The sequence below is a fragment of the Drosophila virilis genome, chromosome X (assembly GCF_030788295.1).
Source record: "Drosophila virilis strain 15010-1051.87 chromosome X, Dvir_AGI_RSII-ME, whole genome shotgun sequence".
In the NCBI taxonomy this organism is placed as follows: domain Eukaryota; kingdom Metazoa; phylum Arthropoda; class Insecta; order Diptera; family Drosophilidae; genus Drosophila; species Drosophila virilis.
This window is the reverse complement of record NC_091543.1, coordinates 16982572-16999867: the sequence shown is the minus strand read 5'-3', so window position 1 is coordinate 16999867 and position 17296 is coordinate 16982572. Positions and strand designations below refer to the sequence as shown.

Here is a 17296-nt window from a genome sequence, read left to right as displayed (position 1 = left end):
AAGTGAATAATGTGTAATTGATATACCTATTATGGCCCCGCATTGCTTCCCGCATCACAATTTCCCGTGTAAGCCAATTGTCATAAATTGACATTTGTAAGTTGCTCGCACTGCAATTAAATGTAATCGAATCGTGTGCTTTTGCCAAGGTCTAATCAGAAATGGGTAGTTAAGGGAGCGAGAGGTTCGTTAGTGACAGAGAATGGGTATTTGTGGGGCCAGACTTGGTCGGACTGGTAAATTTCCATAAGCAGCTTTTGTCGGTAGGGCGCTCAGTCGGTTAATCAGTCCACTTGCCATTCTTTCAGCTAGACACGTTCAAATTTCATTTAGTTAATTCAATGAACAGTCGCTGCCTGGAGTTGAATTAACCGCCAAGGGCTGGGCGCAGCGGGCAGTTTCTGTGGCTGTGGTATTGTGACTTTGTTGGGGTTTTGCAGTTGCTGATGGGCTTTTGCCTTTTGGTTAAGACTGTGGTTAGCTGCATTTTACTTTGGCTCTGTTTGTGGTTTTGGGTTTTGTCCCAAGACGTGCCGCAACTGAAGATGGCAAAACGTGCTGAACACATCTGCAAACAGAGGGCCAGAGGCAACGTATGCCGCCTGCGGATAAACCAAATATCGAATGACGCTGACAATGCAAATGACAAACATGAGGACCCAACTGTAAGCAAATACGTAAAAAAGGTTATAAGTTGAAGAGTGTGGCAAATATTGATTCGCTTGATATAAAATTAGTAATATGATAAATAAGCTCTGCGCATATTCAGTTCTTCCTTTAACCCTCACTTCCCTCTCAAACACGTCCTGATATTTTGCTTGCGCCAAATGTCGCCTTTCTGTGTGATTTTCATGAACTTAAGTGATTTTTAAAGTGTTTTTGGTGTGAATACTTTAAGCGTCTGTTGAAGTCTCTCTATTGCTTTTTTGCTCGTCATGATTCTATCCGATTTTCAGGATCTTAACTTACATTTAAAGGACTACGTTGCTTTGCTATCTTTATCCTTATCTAGCACATATAGCTACACGCGTCTACTCTTTGTTCACGATAGACGATAGGATTGACACAAACTGTTGTCTATCGCTTTTGATTTTTCTTCTGCACTGTTTTTGCTTCAATCCACATTGCTGCGTCGTTTTGTGAACTGAATTGTAAATCGGATCTCAAAATGTACGTTTTGTTTTCTTTTATTTTTTTTTTTTTTGTAATGCCGCTTTTAGTATGTGAAGAGGTATGTGAAAGTATCTGCCACACCTCAGTTGAGAATTTCGACGGCGAGAGCCAGCCCTGACGGCTCTTTGACACTTTTCTCTGGGATTTCGGGTGAATTTGAATGTGAATGTGCGGATATAAGTGCAAAGTGGGCGCCAGTGGAGTTGGCTGGGCGACTGCTGTCAGACTGTCAGAATTTGTGTCCCATGATGAGTTTCTGCTGCATGGCTTAATCAGTAAAAGTATTCGTGCCACTTCCGCTGCTGCCAGCTCGCGTTCTTAAAAGCATTATAGCAATATTACGTATACGCAGCGGTACGCGTTACATAAATAATTAATATACAGAAAACAACATCGCAAATGCCATACAGCTGGAGGGTTGGGTCAACCGCACAGCAAATGTCCTGCCTCCCACCTCCTCTTTCTCTCTAATGGCCCAGCCGGAAGTGGGTGTGTGCATGTATGTGTTTGTGTGTTTGTCAGTTGCTGTGTATTTCTGTGGCTTAGTTCTAACCGCAAGGAGCATCTGTGTTGGTTGTTCCTGACCTGCCTCACCTGCAACTGCCACTGACAGTTAATAGCCCTCCGACCGACCACAGCTATGTTAAATTTTCCCCAAGCAACAACCACACACACCCGCAACTGTCACTGGAATTTGTAAATGTAAATGTAAATGTAAATGAAAAAATAACACAAAAAGTAAACCTGGCAATTAGTCGCATTAAAAAACGACCATTCAAAATTATTTAAGTGCCCATCAACACAAAAAAAAAAAAAAAAACAATTACTCAGTCGCGCAATCTAACATTATTTTTATCTTTTTTTTCTATTTTAGGTAAGCTTGACTGTACCACTTCGCTACGGCGATATTGTGCCACAATTTGGATCAGGTCTGAGCAAAATATTTTATTAAAACTTGGCTTGGTATCATTTTTTGTTGTGTGCATCTCTTTAAATATTGTAAATTGTGGAATTGCGGGCAGATTGCAAACTGACTTTCTTGCATCTGACACAACTGTGCAAATTTGATAAGCAACAAAGGAAAACCAAACAAACAAATAGCTTCAGATTAACTGTCAAATATGTCTTTTACAAAAACTCGATTCGCTCTGCTAACTTGTCAATAAGCTGCAAACAAGCTTCGAGCCACAGCTTTCACATTGTGCTGACAAGATCTGAAATTTCGGGGAAATCGAATGCAGTTTTAGTTAAGAAAAAGAATCTTTAGAAAAGTTGAGTACTAAGTTCTCTAATAATTCGATTTTCAAAAAGTTCATGAATCAGAAAAGAACTTCGGCTGGCCAAAGATTATCAGAAACACATGAAGACATTTGGCTCAGAAGAAAAACTTTTTTTCTAACCGATTGTTTCTATACGAACCATATGATATCTTAGTCCGATTTGTTTTGCCATTGCAGAGATGTTAGTATATGAATGCTAGTTACGCACATAGGCGCTGTATTTAAGCAGGATATTTTCTTTCCATGGACCATTGTTCCAAACATTGCGATGCCACAGAAACTAAAAAATGCCAAGAAAATAAAAAAAATGTTGTTGACCTTAATTATTGATCGGGCCTATGTCAGCCACATGATATAGTGGTCCGATTTGGCTGATATATATACACATATATACTGTCTGCAAGAAAAAGATGGACAGATTTCAGTCTGCCCATATCGAATCGACTATAGCCACTGATTAGATTAGATATCACAACTTATATGATCGGCAGTGTTTTCTACCAAGCTTAACACATTCCGTCACTTAAGTATAATACCATCTGGCAGGCTATTAATCATAGGTGCATATGCATAAAAAGAAATATAAATATTCACTAAGCCTGTTAAGATTTTAATAGCTAGCTGTTGGTTTGGTGGCAGCGTTCTTGGCCTTAAGTAGAAAATAATATTAATTTTGATAAAAACTTGGCTAATGTGCTCTCAAGCAAATGCAATTAATGTTTTTTTTTTCCGTCTTTCCTTTTTCGCCGCTTTCGGCCTTTTGCTGTTAACGTGGCACAAATGTTCATTTATTTCTGGTCCAAAGTCAACAAAACAAAATGAAAGTGTAAATCATATAACATCAATTTTCATTAGGGCGTTGACAGGCGCTGCCCATTTGAGGGTCAGTGCGCCGAAGGATGAAAGCGTCAAAAGCGGGGGTGGGTAGAGGGTCTTGAGGAAAAATTATAGCAGGTACGTGGTAGGAGAGAGGGGGAGTGTTATTATGCTGGTAATTTACTTGATTTGCTTAAAGTCTTTGCATTCGGTGAACAAAATTAATTGCATACAAATAGGCGGCCAGCAGTTGACTCAGCTAAATAAATATGGGCGACAAACTGAGGCAAGAGAGAGAAACAGAAAGAGAGGCAAAGGGAGGGACAGAGAGAAAGAGCCTGAAAGCGGGCACAATAATTGGTATGCGACAGCAAGTGCTGAGCATCTGACAATGACTATCAGCGACAACTTTTGCCACATCCGCCGTATTGTAATAGTATGATTTTCTTCGTTGATTTAACTTATGTTCGGGTTGCCTTTTTATTTTTAACAACACGTCTTCTTACTGCTAGTACTGTAGAGAGACTGCCTTCCACTTCTTCTCTGCAGCCGCTTTTCTTTATCGATATTTACTTATCGTACTGTTATAATTAACATAGATAGTGACACTATAATACCCTGGCTAGGGTTACCAATGATGCTCTTATCCTATTACAACTCGGCCATCCTGACAAAGAGAGCTCCCGATCTCTGTCTTTTATATGTGTATCTATCTTTATAACTAATGCTTATTGCCTATTTTCGCATCCAATGCTTAAAGTTTTGGCTATTCCAGATACCAACGTACGGGTTGCGAGATAATTGAAAGCCTTCTACATCCTTTAACAAGTATCTATCATTTTTTAAAATCTTTTCTATACTATAAGGCCCTTTATATCTTGGTATTAACTTTTTTGAAACTCCTGGTGTGCTATCAAAATTTTTTACCATGACATAGTCACCTATTTTATATTCTACTGATACTTTCTTCTTTTTATTAATCCGCTCTTCATTTCTGATTTGAGCTTCTTTTTGATATATTTCTCCACTCTTTCTTATATTTTCTAAATTTCTTTTATCACACGTGTTCACCTGTGTAAACTCTTCTAATTTTTCTTTTAATTCATCAACAACTTTTCCTTTCTGTTGTAATCCGAATAACATTTCGCTTGGAAATTTCTTTATGCTTTTGTGTTGTGTGTTGTTTATTGCATATTCAACATTTTCTATAATAACATCCCAATGTAAACCATTTTCTGGCTCCGCCATTTTTGCCATCATCGGACCCAAGTCTCTATTCAACCTTTCCACCTGACCATTTGCTTGCGGACAACCCGTTGCTATTTTAATATGCGTTACTCCCTCATTTTTTAAAAATTCATCAAACTCTTTTGCAGTAAAACAACTCCCTCTGTCCGATACAATGAACTTAGGTCTACTATACGCTCTGAAATAATCTTTTAATGCCTTAATCGCTTCTTTCGTACTTGTTGTCTTTGCTGTATATAGTCTAACAAATTTTGAAAATCCGTCAACCACCGCCAATATATATTTATTAGCCCTTCCTGCATTAATTGGTCCATAATGGTCTATATGGATCATCTCCCACGGTTTGTTTCCTTTCGGTATGCTATGTAATAGTCCTTCACTCTTACCCGTCTTGGGGGCGAAGGCAATGCATTTTAAACAATTCCCTATATGCTTTATTGCTTTTTCCTTAATATATGGGAACCAGTAACTCTTTCCAATGGCATCGATCATCTTATCTCTCCCAGCATGTCCCAACTCATCATGATATTTGTAAAGTACATGTTCTTCCATATCCTTTGGTACATAAAAAACTAATCTGCCATCATTTGTTTTTCTGTAAATGACCCCATTTCTCATTTCGAATAGCTTGTGCTCTTCTTTTTCTAACATCTTTCTAATATCTACCAGTTTGTCATCTTTGCTTTGGCAAATAACTAAATTGTCCTCAAAACTATTGGATTCAATAACTAAAATGTCCTCATAACATCTGCTTAACGCATCCACATGTTGCATTTGCTTGCCCGATCTATGCACTAACTCAAAATCGTAATTTTGTAGTTCTAACGCCCATCTAGCAATTCTCGGATTTAAATCTATTTTGTTAAGCGTTAAAGTTAAAGAGTTGCAATCTGTCATTATTTTAAATCGTTTTCCCTGCAGATATATACGAAATCTGCGTAATGCGTAAATGATGGCTAGCGTTTCTAACTCAAAACTATGATATTTAGACTCTACTTCGGTTGTTCTTTTAGAAAAATAAAAAATCGGGTGTAATTTCCTATCTTCTTTTTTTTGAAATAAAACAGCCCCAAATCCCACTGCGCTGGCATCACAATGTAGTTCTATTTCTTCTTTGTAATTATATATTGATAGTACTGGCGCCTCTAACAATTTATCTTTTAACATATTAAAACACTTAAACTCCTCTTCTCCAAACTTGAATTTCTTATCTTTTTTCAATAAATCATATAAGGGTTTAGCTAATATAGAAAAGTTTAAAATGAACCTCCTGAAGTAGGAGCATAACCCTAGGAAACTTTGTACTCCCTGAATTTTGTTTGGTATTGGAAAGGATTTAACCGCTTCTAACCCTTTTTCATCAGCCCTAACGCCTTTACTATCCACCACAAATCCTAAATATTTAACGCTGCTTTTAAAAAATTCACACTTATCTAATTTCAACTCTAATTTGTTTTGCACCAGTCTTATAAACACTTCCTTTAAGGTCTCCATGTGTTCCTTTATGTTTGTACTTGCTATCATAATATCATCCATGTAAACAATTACCTTATTATCTTTTATCATATCACAAAATATGTTATTAACAAATCTTTGAAATACATGTGGCGCAGTTTTTAAACCCATGGGCATCCTAAGAAATTCATATTGTCCTAAAGGGGTAACAAATGAAGTGTATTTAATAGATTGCTCATTAACAAAAACATGAAAATACCCGTTTTTTAGATCCAACTTTGAAAATACTGTTTTTCCGCATAGTCTGTCTAATAAATCGTCGATCAATGGTAGCGGGTAGTTGTCTCTACATATAATTTTGTTCAGTCTTCTAAAATCAATACATAACCTCATGTCTCCAGTTTTTTTCTTCACTAGTACTATAGGTGATGCATACTCTGAACAACTTGGCCTAATGATTCCATCTTTTAAATAGTCGTCTAATAATTCTTGCAACTTTTCTTTTTCCATATAAGATAACCGCCTAGGTGTACAATTAAATACTTTGTCGTTTTCTAATCTTATGCTTAACTCATGTCTTAATTTTGGCTGATTTGGCCTTTTCGCTTTTACATAAGTATTTTCAAATAAATTTTCAAATTCACACTTTGTGCTGTAATCAATATCTTCACTTAAAATATATATATTTTCTCTTTTGTTAGAATCTTCCCAACTTATTGTTAAGATATCCTTCTCAAAATTCTCTTCTAACACTCCCATGATTTCGCTATTCACTGGCGCTTCATTAACATGATTATTAATTTTAACTGCACTGTTTCCTATATCTTCTATAATCACTTTTTCAATCCCGGTTTGATTATAGATAATTTCATCACTAACAACTTCTTCACTATCAGGTTCGAGCTTAAGCTCTCCATAACTAACTATCTCATCACTAACAGTTTCGATCCCAATCACTTCATTTCTAACTATTTCACCACTAATTATTTTATTTCTAACTATCTCATCACTACCAACTTTATCACCAAGCGTTTCCGGACTAACAATTTTCTCACTAACTAATTCATCACTACCAGTTTCATTACTGACTATTTCCTTATTAACGATTTTATCATTTAACAATATAGTTTCATTTTGCTCGTGTTTGATATCTTCATCGTCCACTTTTTTTTGTTTTTCTTTGTAGCTTGTAGCTATGATATCATTTTTACCATTATTCTGGTGATCAACTTTATGCCCGTTCACAATTTTTAATGTTCTTAAATCAATATTTAAACCAAAAGAATCCATAAAATCTCTACCAAGCACAGCGTCATACCTCATAGACTCATTTGCCACAATTATAACATTAAAATAAACATTTATTAACTTTTTCTTCATAAAACATAAAATTTTTCCAAAATTTTTCAATTTACTTTCATTTAAACCTACATACGAATTTGCATCTGGCATACGCTTTACTTTTAATGGCACAAACTTTTCCTTTAAAAATGAAATAGGGCTGCCAGAGTCTATAAGGCATTCTGCAATTATTGATTTGTTAAATGAGTTACTAAAATGAATTCTTAAGTATCTTACATATTTGTTTTCCATATCATACTTTTTATTTGGACATCCTGCTATTAAATGATCCTTTGAGCCGCACGCATAGCAAGATCCTGCCTCCCGTTTGGGCTTTAAACAATCTTTGGCCCAATGGCCCTTAACATTGCAATTGTAGCAACGTTGTTGTTTGTCCGCCTGTGCTTCCTGTGCAGTTTGTTTCACTACATGGTTTCGTACCCGTTTAATTGGCAACTTTATAGCTGCAAACGCACGTAAAATTTGAGCCGGATTGGTAAAGCAATGCATACTAGCTTGAGTGCGCAAGTTTTCGCAAGGTATGCCTCGAATAATACCCTCCATTAACTCCTCTACATCAATGTTGATGTCCTGTGCCAATATGCTTTTTTCGCTAAAATATGTGGCGAACACCTCATCTGGTTTCCAAACCCGATCCTCGAACTTCTGTCGTAGTTCCGACTTCGAAAATCCTCCCCCGAAGGCCAAAACCAATTGATTTAGCATCTCGTCAATCGGAGCAATGATGCGCATAGGGTCTGCATGCAACCACTTCAAAGCACCGCCTTTCAATTTGCTTATACAAAGCAAGTGCTGTTGCATATCATTTAGTCTGTAGATCTTGGCCACATTGAAGAATTGCATTACCCATTTACGCACCTCACTTTCTCCAGTAAATTCTAATAAAATTTCCTTGGCTAACATCATCGCTCCAGTTTGGATGCAATTATTTAAGTTGCCTCCGACAGCGTTGCCACTTTCGTCGATCCTTCCAGCTGCCCCAGCGTTGCCCGCTGCACCAGCGTGATCAGCTGCACCAGCGTTGCCATCCGTTCCAGTGTAATCAGCTGCACCAGCGTTGCCATCCGTCGACCGTGGTCTTTCTTCAGTGTGACCATCCTCTAGCTGCAATAAATCGCCGACTTCACTTTCTTGCTCTCCCCCGTCGCTCCCGCCGATGTGCGAGTTGCGGTTCACCGTTACTTGAAATTCTTCTAGGAATTTTCGAGACGCTTCAATTTCGAGACGCATCAATTTCAGCATCTCGGCGCCATTTGCTATTTCGTCACGCTGTTGTTGCATTATGTTTTGCAACTCATTTTGAGCCTCAATTGTCTGTTCCTTGTTACGTTGAACTTCAAGTTCCTTTGCAGCATCGTCTCGGATATCCACTGGTACCTTATTTAATCTCGCCATCAGCTCAGTTTTGGTACCCTCTGTTGGCAAATTTAGTAATGCCAACCAACTTTTCAATGTCGCTATTGACACGTCATTTATATTTATATTTTCCATTTTGTTGTGTTTTTTTTTTTTTTTTTTTCTGAGTCAATCCCACTTCTGATATTGTAATAGTATGATTTTCTTCGTTGATTTAACTTATGTTCGGGTTGCCTTTTTATTTTTAACAACACGTCTTCTTACTGCTAGTACTGTAGAGAGACTGCCTTCCACTTCTTCTCTGCAGCCGCTTTTCTTTATCGATATTTACTTATCGTACTGTTATAATTAACATAGATAGTGACACTATAATACCCTGGCTAGGGTTACCAATGATGCTCTTATCCTATTACAGTATGTGGAACGCACATTTCCGATACTTGCCCCACGCCGCTCGCGACCTTCAACTAAAGCTTTAAAATACGTGCAACGTGCACTTAAAGCTCTGACTATGGCAGTCGTTCTAAGTGCTGCTCGAGACAATCTCCGGATGGTTAAGTGTGAACCTTTTTCAAGTGGGAGTCAAGAAGGCATCTAATGCACGCATTGTAGTTACTTTTCTTACAAGCCCCAGCCGAGGGTATTATAGTGTTTTCAACAAATTTTGTATAGATTTTAAGCAGATATCTTGAGGGTGATATCTGAAGAGACATCTTTGTGTGTGTTTATAAATATGCTGATCATAATAACATTTTGGTCCAGATATCAATGAACTTTGAGTTTTTGCTCCGAACCAAGACTGCGATTCAATTGAACACCTTGCCTTGGAATGCGGTTCGTAAACTTAGATTTATTCATCCTTGAAATCAGTTTCTGGTACAAAATTTTGAATATAATATCTGTAAAGTATAATATACCTGATGTGCTCTTAATTTGAGCTCTACTAAAAATTCTCAGCTACCAAATATGTTTAGATAAATTGAATTGTGGGAGCATCAATTATTTGGCTGGGTCTTCCTTTAAAGATATTTATGTCTAACGATTTTTGGTTTGACTGTTTTTGCTGCTTTGGGTAAAGAAAATTTAAGTGAAATGCGGGCGATTCAAAGTAAAGTAAAAGCTGCTCAGCGCAGAAATTTTGATATAAAATAGGTTCCATGGGCACAATCGTGCGATAAGAGAGTTGTCTGAAGACAGATTAAAAACTAAAGAGCATTAATATTACATATCTGCTACAAGGAATTTAGAACTTCGCAAGCAAAATCTAACCGTCCCATCTTGCCATCTATCGCTGGCATTCTGATGAAATTTGTGCTAACAGCTCCATTTATCCAAGTTCAAGGATATGTTAAGAGGCGGTTTACGTTTGAATAGCACGCACACATAAACTCAGTTTCATGATACGATCTTGAATGGATTTCCTTTTGGAGAAGCATAGACGGACAATGGTGAACGCTGGAATAAGCTGTTTCAGAAAGAAAGAAAATGTTACTTGATGCGCTCTTTAAAGCTTGCTTTGTGTCTCAATGTTGTGTTCTGCACTCTGTTGGGCCAAAGGAAATGAAAATACTGTAAGAGTGAAATGGAGCTGTATAAAGATGGAAGTTCTGGGTAGGGGCGAGAGTGAGAGAGAGGTGGGACAGGGGCATGTAATTGCCTGCCATGTGGCAAAGTGGCAATGACGAGCACAAAACTGAAATGTAACTGAAGGCGAAAGCGAAAGCAACGAACACGACAACGATGTTGACAATTTGTTGTTGTTGTTGTTGTTGTTGGTGTTGTTCATGTTGCTGCTGTTGTTGCTTATTTATTTCATTCCATTTCAATTTCGCGCTCATTTCATGCATATAATTTTAATTTTGGACTAACATGTGTGTGTGTGTGTGTGTGTGCCTGTGCAGGTCCTGTCTATTTTTTCACGCGCCATCTCTATTTGTTGTGTTTGTATGTGCCTGTGTGTGTGTGTGTGTGTGTGTCCTAACGCACATTTGCTCAGCTTTGTAATTTAATTTGTTGTGCACACGCATTGGCAAGCAAAATGAAATTGGCGCAAGGCAAGGCATCCCAAGATTGCCAAGGAGCCAGGCCAGCGGCTGGAGCAGCTGTCAAATCCTGCCAACAGATGGCGCCACACGAGCAGTTTCTTGTACGCTGCAAGCCAAATCATCAAATGTCATTATACAATAAAATTGTGTCTGACCAGCAGCAGCAGCAGTCACAATTGTCCGGCAGCAACAGTTGCACACTTTTTCATTCCGACTAATTGATTTTTGTATGTCTGGCTCTCAGCTGTAATTAATAAGTTTGCACGCTTGACCTTGGATAATTAGTCAGTTATAATTGGTTAAAACACACTTCAAACATTTCTCTGAAGATCTATGTAATAATTCATTTGGGAGTTGTCTTCGCAGTTCAAGGAGAATTATTTTCTTTAGGTGAAAATGTGTTGTACTGAAATTTTCAAAATCAACTCGGGCAAAGCCGGGTAATAACCTTGAGTATGTAAAAGATAAATGGAAAGGAAAACTCCACATTTGTTTATCCTGAAAAGGAATCAAGTTATTATCGATCCTTCATTTACATTCACAAACATTTGATTTTATTTCTGAAATCAATTTAACAAATCAAAAAAATGTCGCTTTGCTTGTTGGGCAAAGTAAGATGTCCTGGAGCAATTGACGACTTGGCTTGTAGATGTGGAATGCCATGAAGTCGTGCGTCGTGTGTCGTGTGTAAAACGGGAAATGCGAGTTATTTCAAAGATAATTTGGTTGGGCCAAGAGTGAGGCATTTACGACTGTTGACAATGTGTGCAGAAGTTGCGTCACTTTTTTAGTGCTCGACTGGTAAACGATGTGTGAAGTTCCTCAAGTTTGCTCTTCGTCTTTTGTCCAAAATAAATGGGCGTGGCCAGTTGAGGGCGTGCAATTTATGCAGCTCGTCTGAAATTTACAACTATTTTTATGAAGCCAAGGCCAGGCAAAATGTTTACGAGCAAACAAACAAATGCCTGCAGACAGTCACAGCTAGAGAGAGAGAGAGAGATAGAGAGAGTGTGAGAGAGAGAAAGCGACAGAGAATTTTGGATAGAAAGTTGGAAACCTTTGTCTGCCCCACTGTCAAGGGGCAATCAGAAAAAAATTTGTATACTGTTTGCCGCGCATACAAATAACTGAGAGCTTGCTCAAATGAAGCCATTTGTATGGCCCGCCGGCCGGCGAATAAGTTGGGGCTGCTTTGTTATGCTGACAGTCCCATAAAAGCAATGGAGACGCCGCCATAGAACTAACTGAAGAAGCTCAAGAAGTTGGCCAACTTGCCGCCTGGAAGTGGGCATAGATGGACGTCTATGCTTGTTCAAACTGAAACTTGCTCATAAGTAATTTGCCTCATGAAAATGGCCAATTTGACTGAGAAACTGGTCAGGTGGCGGTTGGGCTGGTGCATGAGGGCGTCGCACAAGGATCTTCGACTATCTACGATACATTCACGCTAAGGTCTAGCGTTCGTGGGGCGGGATGAGGATGGGCGGCGCATGACTATGAAAAGTTTTGGGAAATTTGTGTGCGAGTTTCGGTTTGAGTTTGGGCCGAGGCTGAGGCTGAGGCTGCAAGGGACGGGTCTCATTGTTTCCGAGTTTCAGTCCAGTTTTGTGAATATACAACAACAACACACACATAGCACACTCAAGTTATTTTCAAGTTGCAGTTGTTGTTTTATCTTATTTTCTTTGACTGACAAGCGATTGAAACACGGTTGAAATTCAAGCTTCTTAGAGTTTGCCCAAGTTGCTAGCAAATTCCAAGCGAAGAATACTTTAAAACAATCTGCGGCAGCAGCTGTTAGCCATAAATGCATAGACTGTGATGTGGCGAAATATATCATCGGTGTGTCTGCGTCTGCATACGCAAATGCAAATGCACATGCAAATGCAAATGCAGGCCAATCGATCAATCAGGCAAACAACATCAATCAATTAATCAAACAGCCCCACAATCGAACAGGCCCTGCGACAGCAACCAACTGCAAAAGTGTTGCACAGTGTTGTCACCGCCAGCCAGCTGCTGGTTGATACTCTCGATAGTATTGTTTTGGCCATTGTCAATAATATTACAATTATTATCTAGCTGGCTTGAATTGTTCTATTTTTTTGTTTTATTTTATATTATATTTGACAAATTAGCATACATTTAAAATGCTTTCAAATATTGAAATAAAGTAGATATAATAGTGAAAACGGGGGCACATTGCGCAGCTTTTGTGATATTGGCGTTTTCCAGCTTTGCATTAGCTCGTGCTTGCCGTCCGTTGTTCAACACTGTGTGCGTGAGACATGTTGAGCAAACTAGTTTTCATAAAATGTGCTGTTTAAGTTTTGTTGTGGAATACATTAAGTCTTTACTTTGATTAAAATTATCAAGAATTTGCACTAATGAAAACATATGGAAGCCTCTTTTGTCATAATTTATCTAATAAAACATATAGTTGTAATCGTAATGGTTATTATATTTATAATATTTTCCACGTTCAAAAAAAAAAAAAAAAAAAAAAACACAATCCTTTCAAGCATCAATCGAATTGCAAATATTAAGTTTGTCATTTTCTTGTTGTTGTTCCACTGTAGCTCACCCGACTGCAGCTGTTGATGGAATTTTTACAATTAAATGTTGCAGCTGTTTAAATTGTTGTTATGCAATTGAAAAATGTGCTAAAAATTTACTCAACTGCGGTCAAGAGCAAGCAGAGCGCCTCACCACCTGGTGGCTGTTTTTGTTGCTGGTCTTATTGGTCTATTAATAGAAGTGGATTAGGTGGAAGCAGAGGCAGCTATCGATTTTCAGCATTCACCATATACAAATGTGAACATCCAATGAATGAGAAAGGCGCCACACAAAAATAGTTACAAGCAACACGAACGCGGCTGGTGTGTATGTGTATGTGTGTGTGTGTGTGTGTGTGTGTCTGTGTGTGTATGTGTACGTGTTAATTTTAAAATATTGACCAAATGGTTGGGTGTTATTACCGTTTGAGTCCATTTGTCAATTTATTAAAATGGCCAGCAAAATTTTGCTGCATACTTCTTGGGCAGGACGTGAAGCGTAAAGTCTCCACGCGTGTGTGTGTGTGTGCGTTAGTATGTGTGCGTGAGTGTGTGTGCGTCTGTGTGTGCGGTCTGTGAGTGGCACATTTTTAATGGCCATTAAAATTAATTGCATATTAAGTTGAATTCATTATTTAAACAAATAATTGAAATTTTATAATGCAAATTGCTTGTTTGAAATGAAATTTTCTTAATGAAGTCGACTCTAATGGACAATTAATGAAACTGTTTTATGCATTGACCAGTTGCCCCCCGATTATTTTTAAAATTATTGTTATTGTTACTATAGTAATTATTGTTGTTATTATTATCATTTTTAGACTAAGATATAGATATAGATATAGATAGATATGGCTTTGGCTATGAGAATGAGACATTCATAATCTCGCGGAGACTCCGAAACGTATCTACGCCGTACAATTGCCCAAATAACTGGGTCAGTTAAATTCATTTTAATTCATCTACCGAAAAATGGGGTAATTTCATACATTTCTTGTTCAATAATATGCAGTAATTTTATTTATTTTCTGTCATATTGCACTCGATTTCCGCATATTTATGTGCGACAATCTGTTGGCATTTACTTGCATGGAACGTGACCGAGTTGTGGTTAGTTTTATGGGGGAGCATCTTCTGTATTGCTGCGCTTGTGCCAGGGCATTAATTTTATGCATTAAATGCGTTGACAGCTTGTTTGGCACGCCCACAAGGCCCTGGCCACACGCAGGCGTGCCAGCAAAGTTCATAGCCGGAATTTTGGGTCAAATTTTAATGCACGCAATGCCGCAGACACGACCGCAAATTGTGTGTAACAGTAAAAAGCAACAGCAAGGACATCCACATCAACAAAGGCAGCAGCAGCAGTAACGGCAGCAAAAAATGGCACACGAAAAGTGGCTCTGTTTTCCCATATCTACCGCAACTCAGGCCATTCCTCTGTAGGCCATCGTCCATGTGCCTTTTAAGCCCCTAACATACATGCGCACAAACCTGTCCACACGGCTAAAGCCAACTGCAAACAAAGTGGAGCGGCTGTGAAGCACACTCGTAACAGGGGAAAACGAAGTAAGCGAGAAAACAAAATTGAAAACCGCAGGCAAATCTAAGGATCTGTGAGAGGAATAATAAAAACTATATATAAGGTTATAGGTCAGTGCAAGAATAACATTTTCTGTAGTAAACTAGAGGAATTTCTCCTTAAACATAAAAAATCTTTAAGCAGTTAATATTATTCTGAGTATATTATTATTATTATTATTATTATTATTATCATTATAACTATAATTATCATTATCATTAGCATTATCTTTGTTATTACCATTATATTTATTAATAGTGGGTATAGCCCTGCCTTGCCCGTGGTACGTATAAAATAAGTTCTCCCAAAGATCTTTGAAAATGACCGTGAAACTGTTCGGACGGCAAACAAAACCTTTCTTACAACCATTTTTGGCAAATTTACCACTGTTGCGGGCGAAATTTTCAACACGTATTCATTAAGCTCTTATGTACCCCATTTCCTCCAAGGAGGAATGCATCTCTTTGAAAGGAGTGAAATACTCCTTGAATTAGTTTGAACAGCGATCTTTGAAATTGAGTTTGAGACCGATCGGATGCTAAACAAAATTCCTTCCCAAGGAGGAATGCATTTCTTTGAAAGGAGTGAAATACGCCTTAAATTATTTTGAACAGCGATCTTTGAAATTGAGTTTGAGACCGATCGGATGGTGAACAAAAAACTTTTATACAAACGTGTTTTGCGATTTTTCCACACATGCGGGTGAAATTTCCCGAGCCGTCTTTACGTGCATCTTCAACACAAAAGGTAAATACAGTGAAAATTTCAGCTTATCAGCTCTTACGGTTTGGCCTTTGCGTTGAGCACCAATCAATCAGTCAGTCAGTCATTTAGTCAGTCATTTAGTCAGTCACTCAGTCAGCACATACAGTTGTATTTGATTTTTATAAAACATTATCTAAAAAAGTTCTTTCTATCTTATGAATATCATTGTCTCCTACTCATAATAGCTATGATGTAATAACTGAAATATTCCAGTCTCGTTGTACAGTTCCCTTAATAAGAGTCATTAACTAAAAGAGGGAACTTATGTCAGGTGGTTTTTGGTAATTACATTAACATTTAGTACTTTGGTTGATTACTTTCTCATAGTTTCATATTATAAATATAATATTTTGAAGGCTCCCTCCGAAACAGAATAGCGCTCTTAAAACATTCTCTCAGGCATCATTTATATTAACACTTTGTAACTAACACGTGCTAAGAGAACTTGAATTAATAGAGGGTAAGTTAGAAGAAGGTTCAACTACACTCCCGAATTATAATACAACTGAGGAAAATCGAATGCCAATGCTAATATCAGTACTGTTAAACACTATGCAACGAAATGTCAGTTATTTATATTCTTTTTGGCGATTAGCTTCTCGGAGGCACTTCTGCTCCGATTATGGACACTTTAAGCTGACCAGGGCCAGGACTGATGAACAGCTGTAAGTGTCGCAATCGCTGTCAAACTGCCGTGACGTCAGACGACGTGATTGATGATGATGATGAGATAGACAGAGAACGGCAAAAAAGAAAAGACAGAGAGAGAGAGAGAGAGGGGGGGGGGGGAAGATAGTGATTTGTATACATATAAACCAGCAAATTTGGGGTGGATAGGAAACGGAATGTTAATTATCAGTGCTAGCCGCCCAGTTGGGCGACGACGGTAATGAATGGCGAACGCAACAATAACAACGATAACGAGAAAGTCAATGCACGTCATAAAATAATCGATGTACATCAATAAATTGGCATTAAATGAAAATCAGTTGAGTTTGATTGATGCATAGATGCTTCAATTAATTGAGTGATTGACGAGAATACCTGTATACACTTGAAGCGTAGGTCAAACATGCACGGTAATTTGCCCGTAGCTCGCAATTATTGTAAATTCAAACGTTGTGCGGCGCAATAAAACGATTATAGTTTGTGGGTTGAGGTATGTAAATGATGATTCAAATGCCTGATGGATCGAATAGACTTTGTAATAACAAATAGCCATGTGGGATGACATATAGCATTACACTCTCTATAAGCCAGATGTATTTGGCAAACGTAAGGGAACAATAAGGGTATCTGTGGTATTTGCCCAGTATCTGATGTATATCTAATGTATCTGACTTTTAAAAGCAATTCATTTATAAAATAATAAAATAGACAACTGCCCATTTTCTTTTCTGTGTGTGTACAGGGTGTATTCCAACTAAGCAAACGTGGTGAAATCATGTAGAAAGCAATTGAATTCATGCATTGCTCGGATAGACACTTGAAATGCGGGACCGCATAACACTCACATACATAAAGACATATACATAATTGCAGGACAGTTCGAGACAGCTGACAGACATGTCAAAAGTTGCTTTATTGGCTTAGCACACACAGGAAATTGCAACTGGCAAAGGCAACACCAAAAGAAGAAGTGAAAATCAATGATGGCAACGC

General features: G+C 38.0%; 2 protein-coding genes across 5 annotated transcripts in view; one reads left to right on the top strand and one right to left on the bottom strand.

Moving 5' to 3' along the window:
* dnc (phosphodiesterase dunce) overlaps nt 1–17296 on the top strand; it is a 210619-nt gene that overhangs the window by 39357 nt on the left and 153966 nt on the right. The gene's annotated exons all lie outside the window — the stretch shown is intronic.
* Nucleotides 3700–9102, bottom strand: LOC138911785 (uncharacterized). 4 transcript variants are annotated; one of them, XM_070211265.1, is made up of 3 exons: nt 8193–9102; nt 7573–8126; nt 3700–7495 (listed from the first exon to the last, which is right to left on the bottom strand). In XM_070211265.1, exons 1-3 carry the CDS (start codon nt 8823–8825, stop codon nt 7390–7392), a joined length of 1293 nt encoding a protein of 430 aa, XP_070067366.1. In that variant the 5' UTR covers nt 8826–9102; the 3' UTR covers nt 3700–7389. The 4 variants fall into 4 exon arrangements, with proteins under 4 accessions (XP_070067366.1, XP_070067367.1, XP_070067365.1 ...); XM_070211266.1 differs by having other exon boundaries at nt 7551–9102; XM_070211264.1 differs by having other exon boundaries at nt 3700–7483; nt 7551–9102.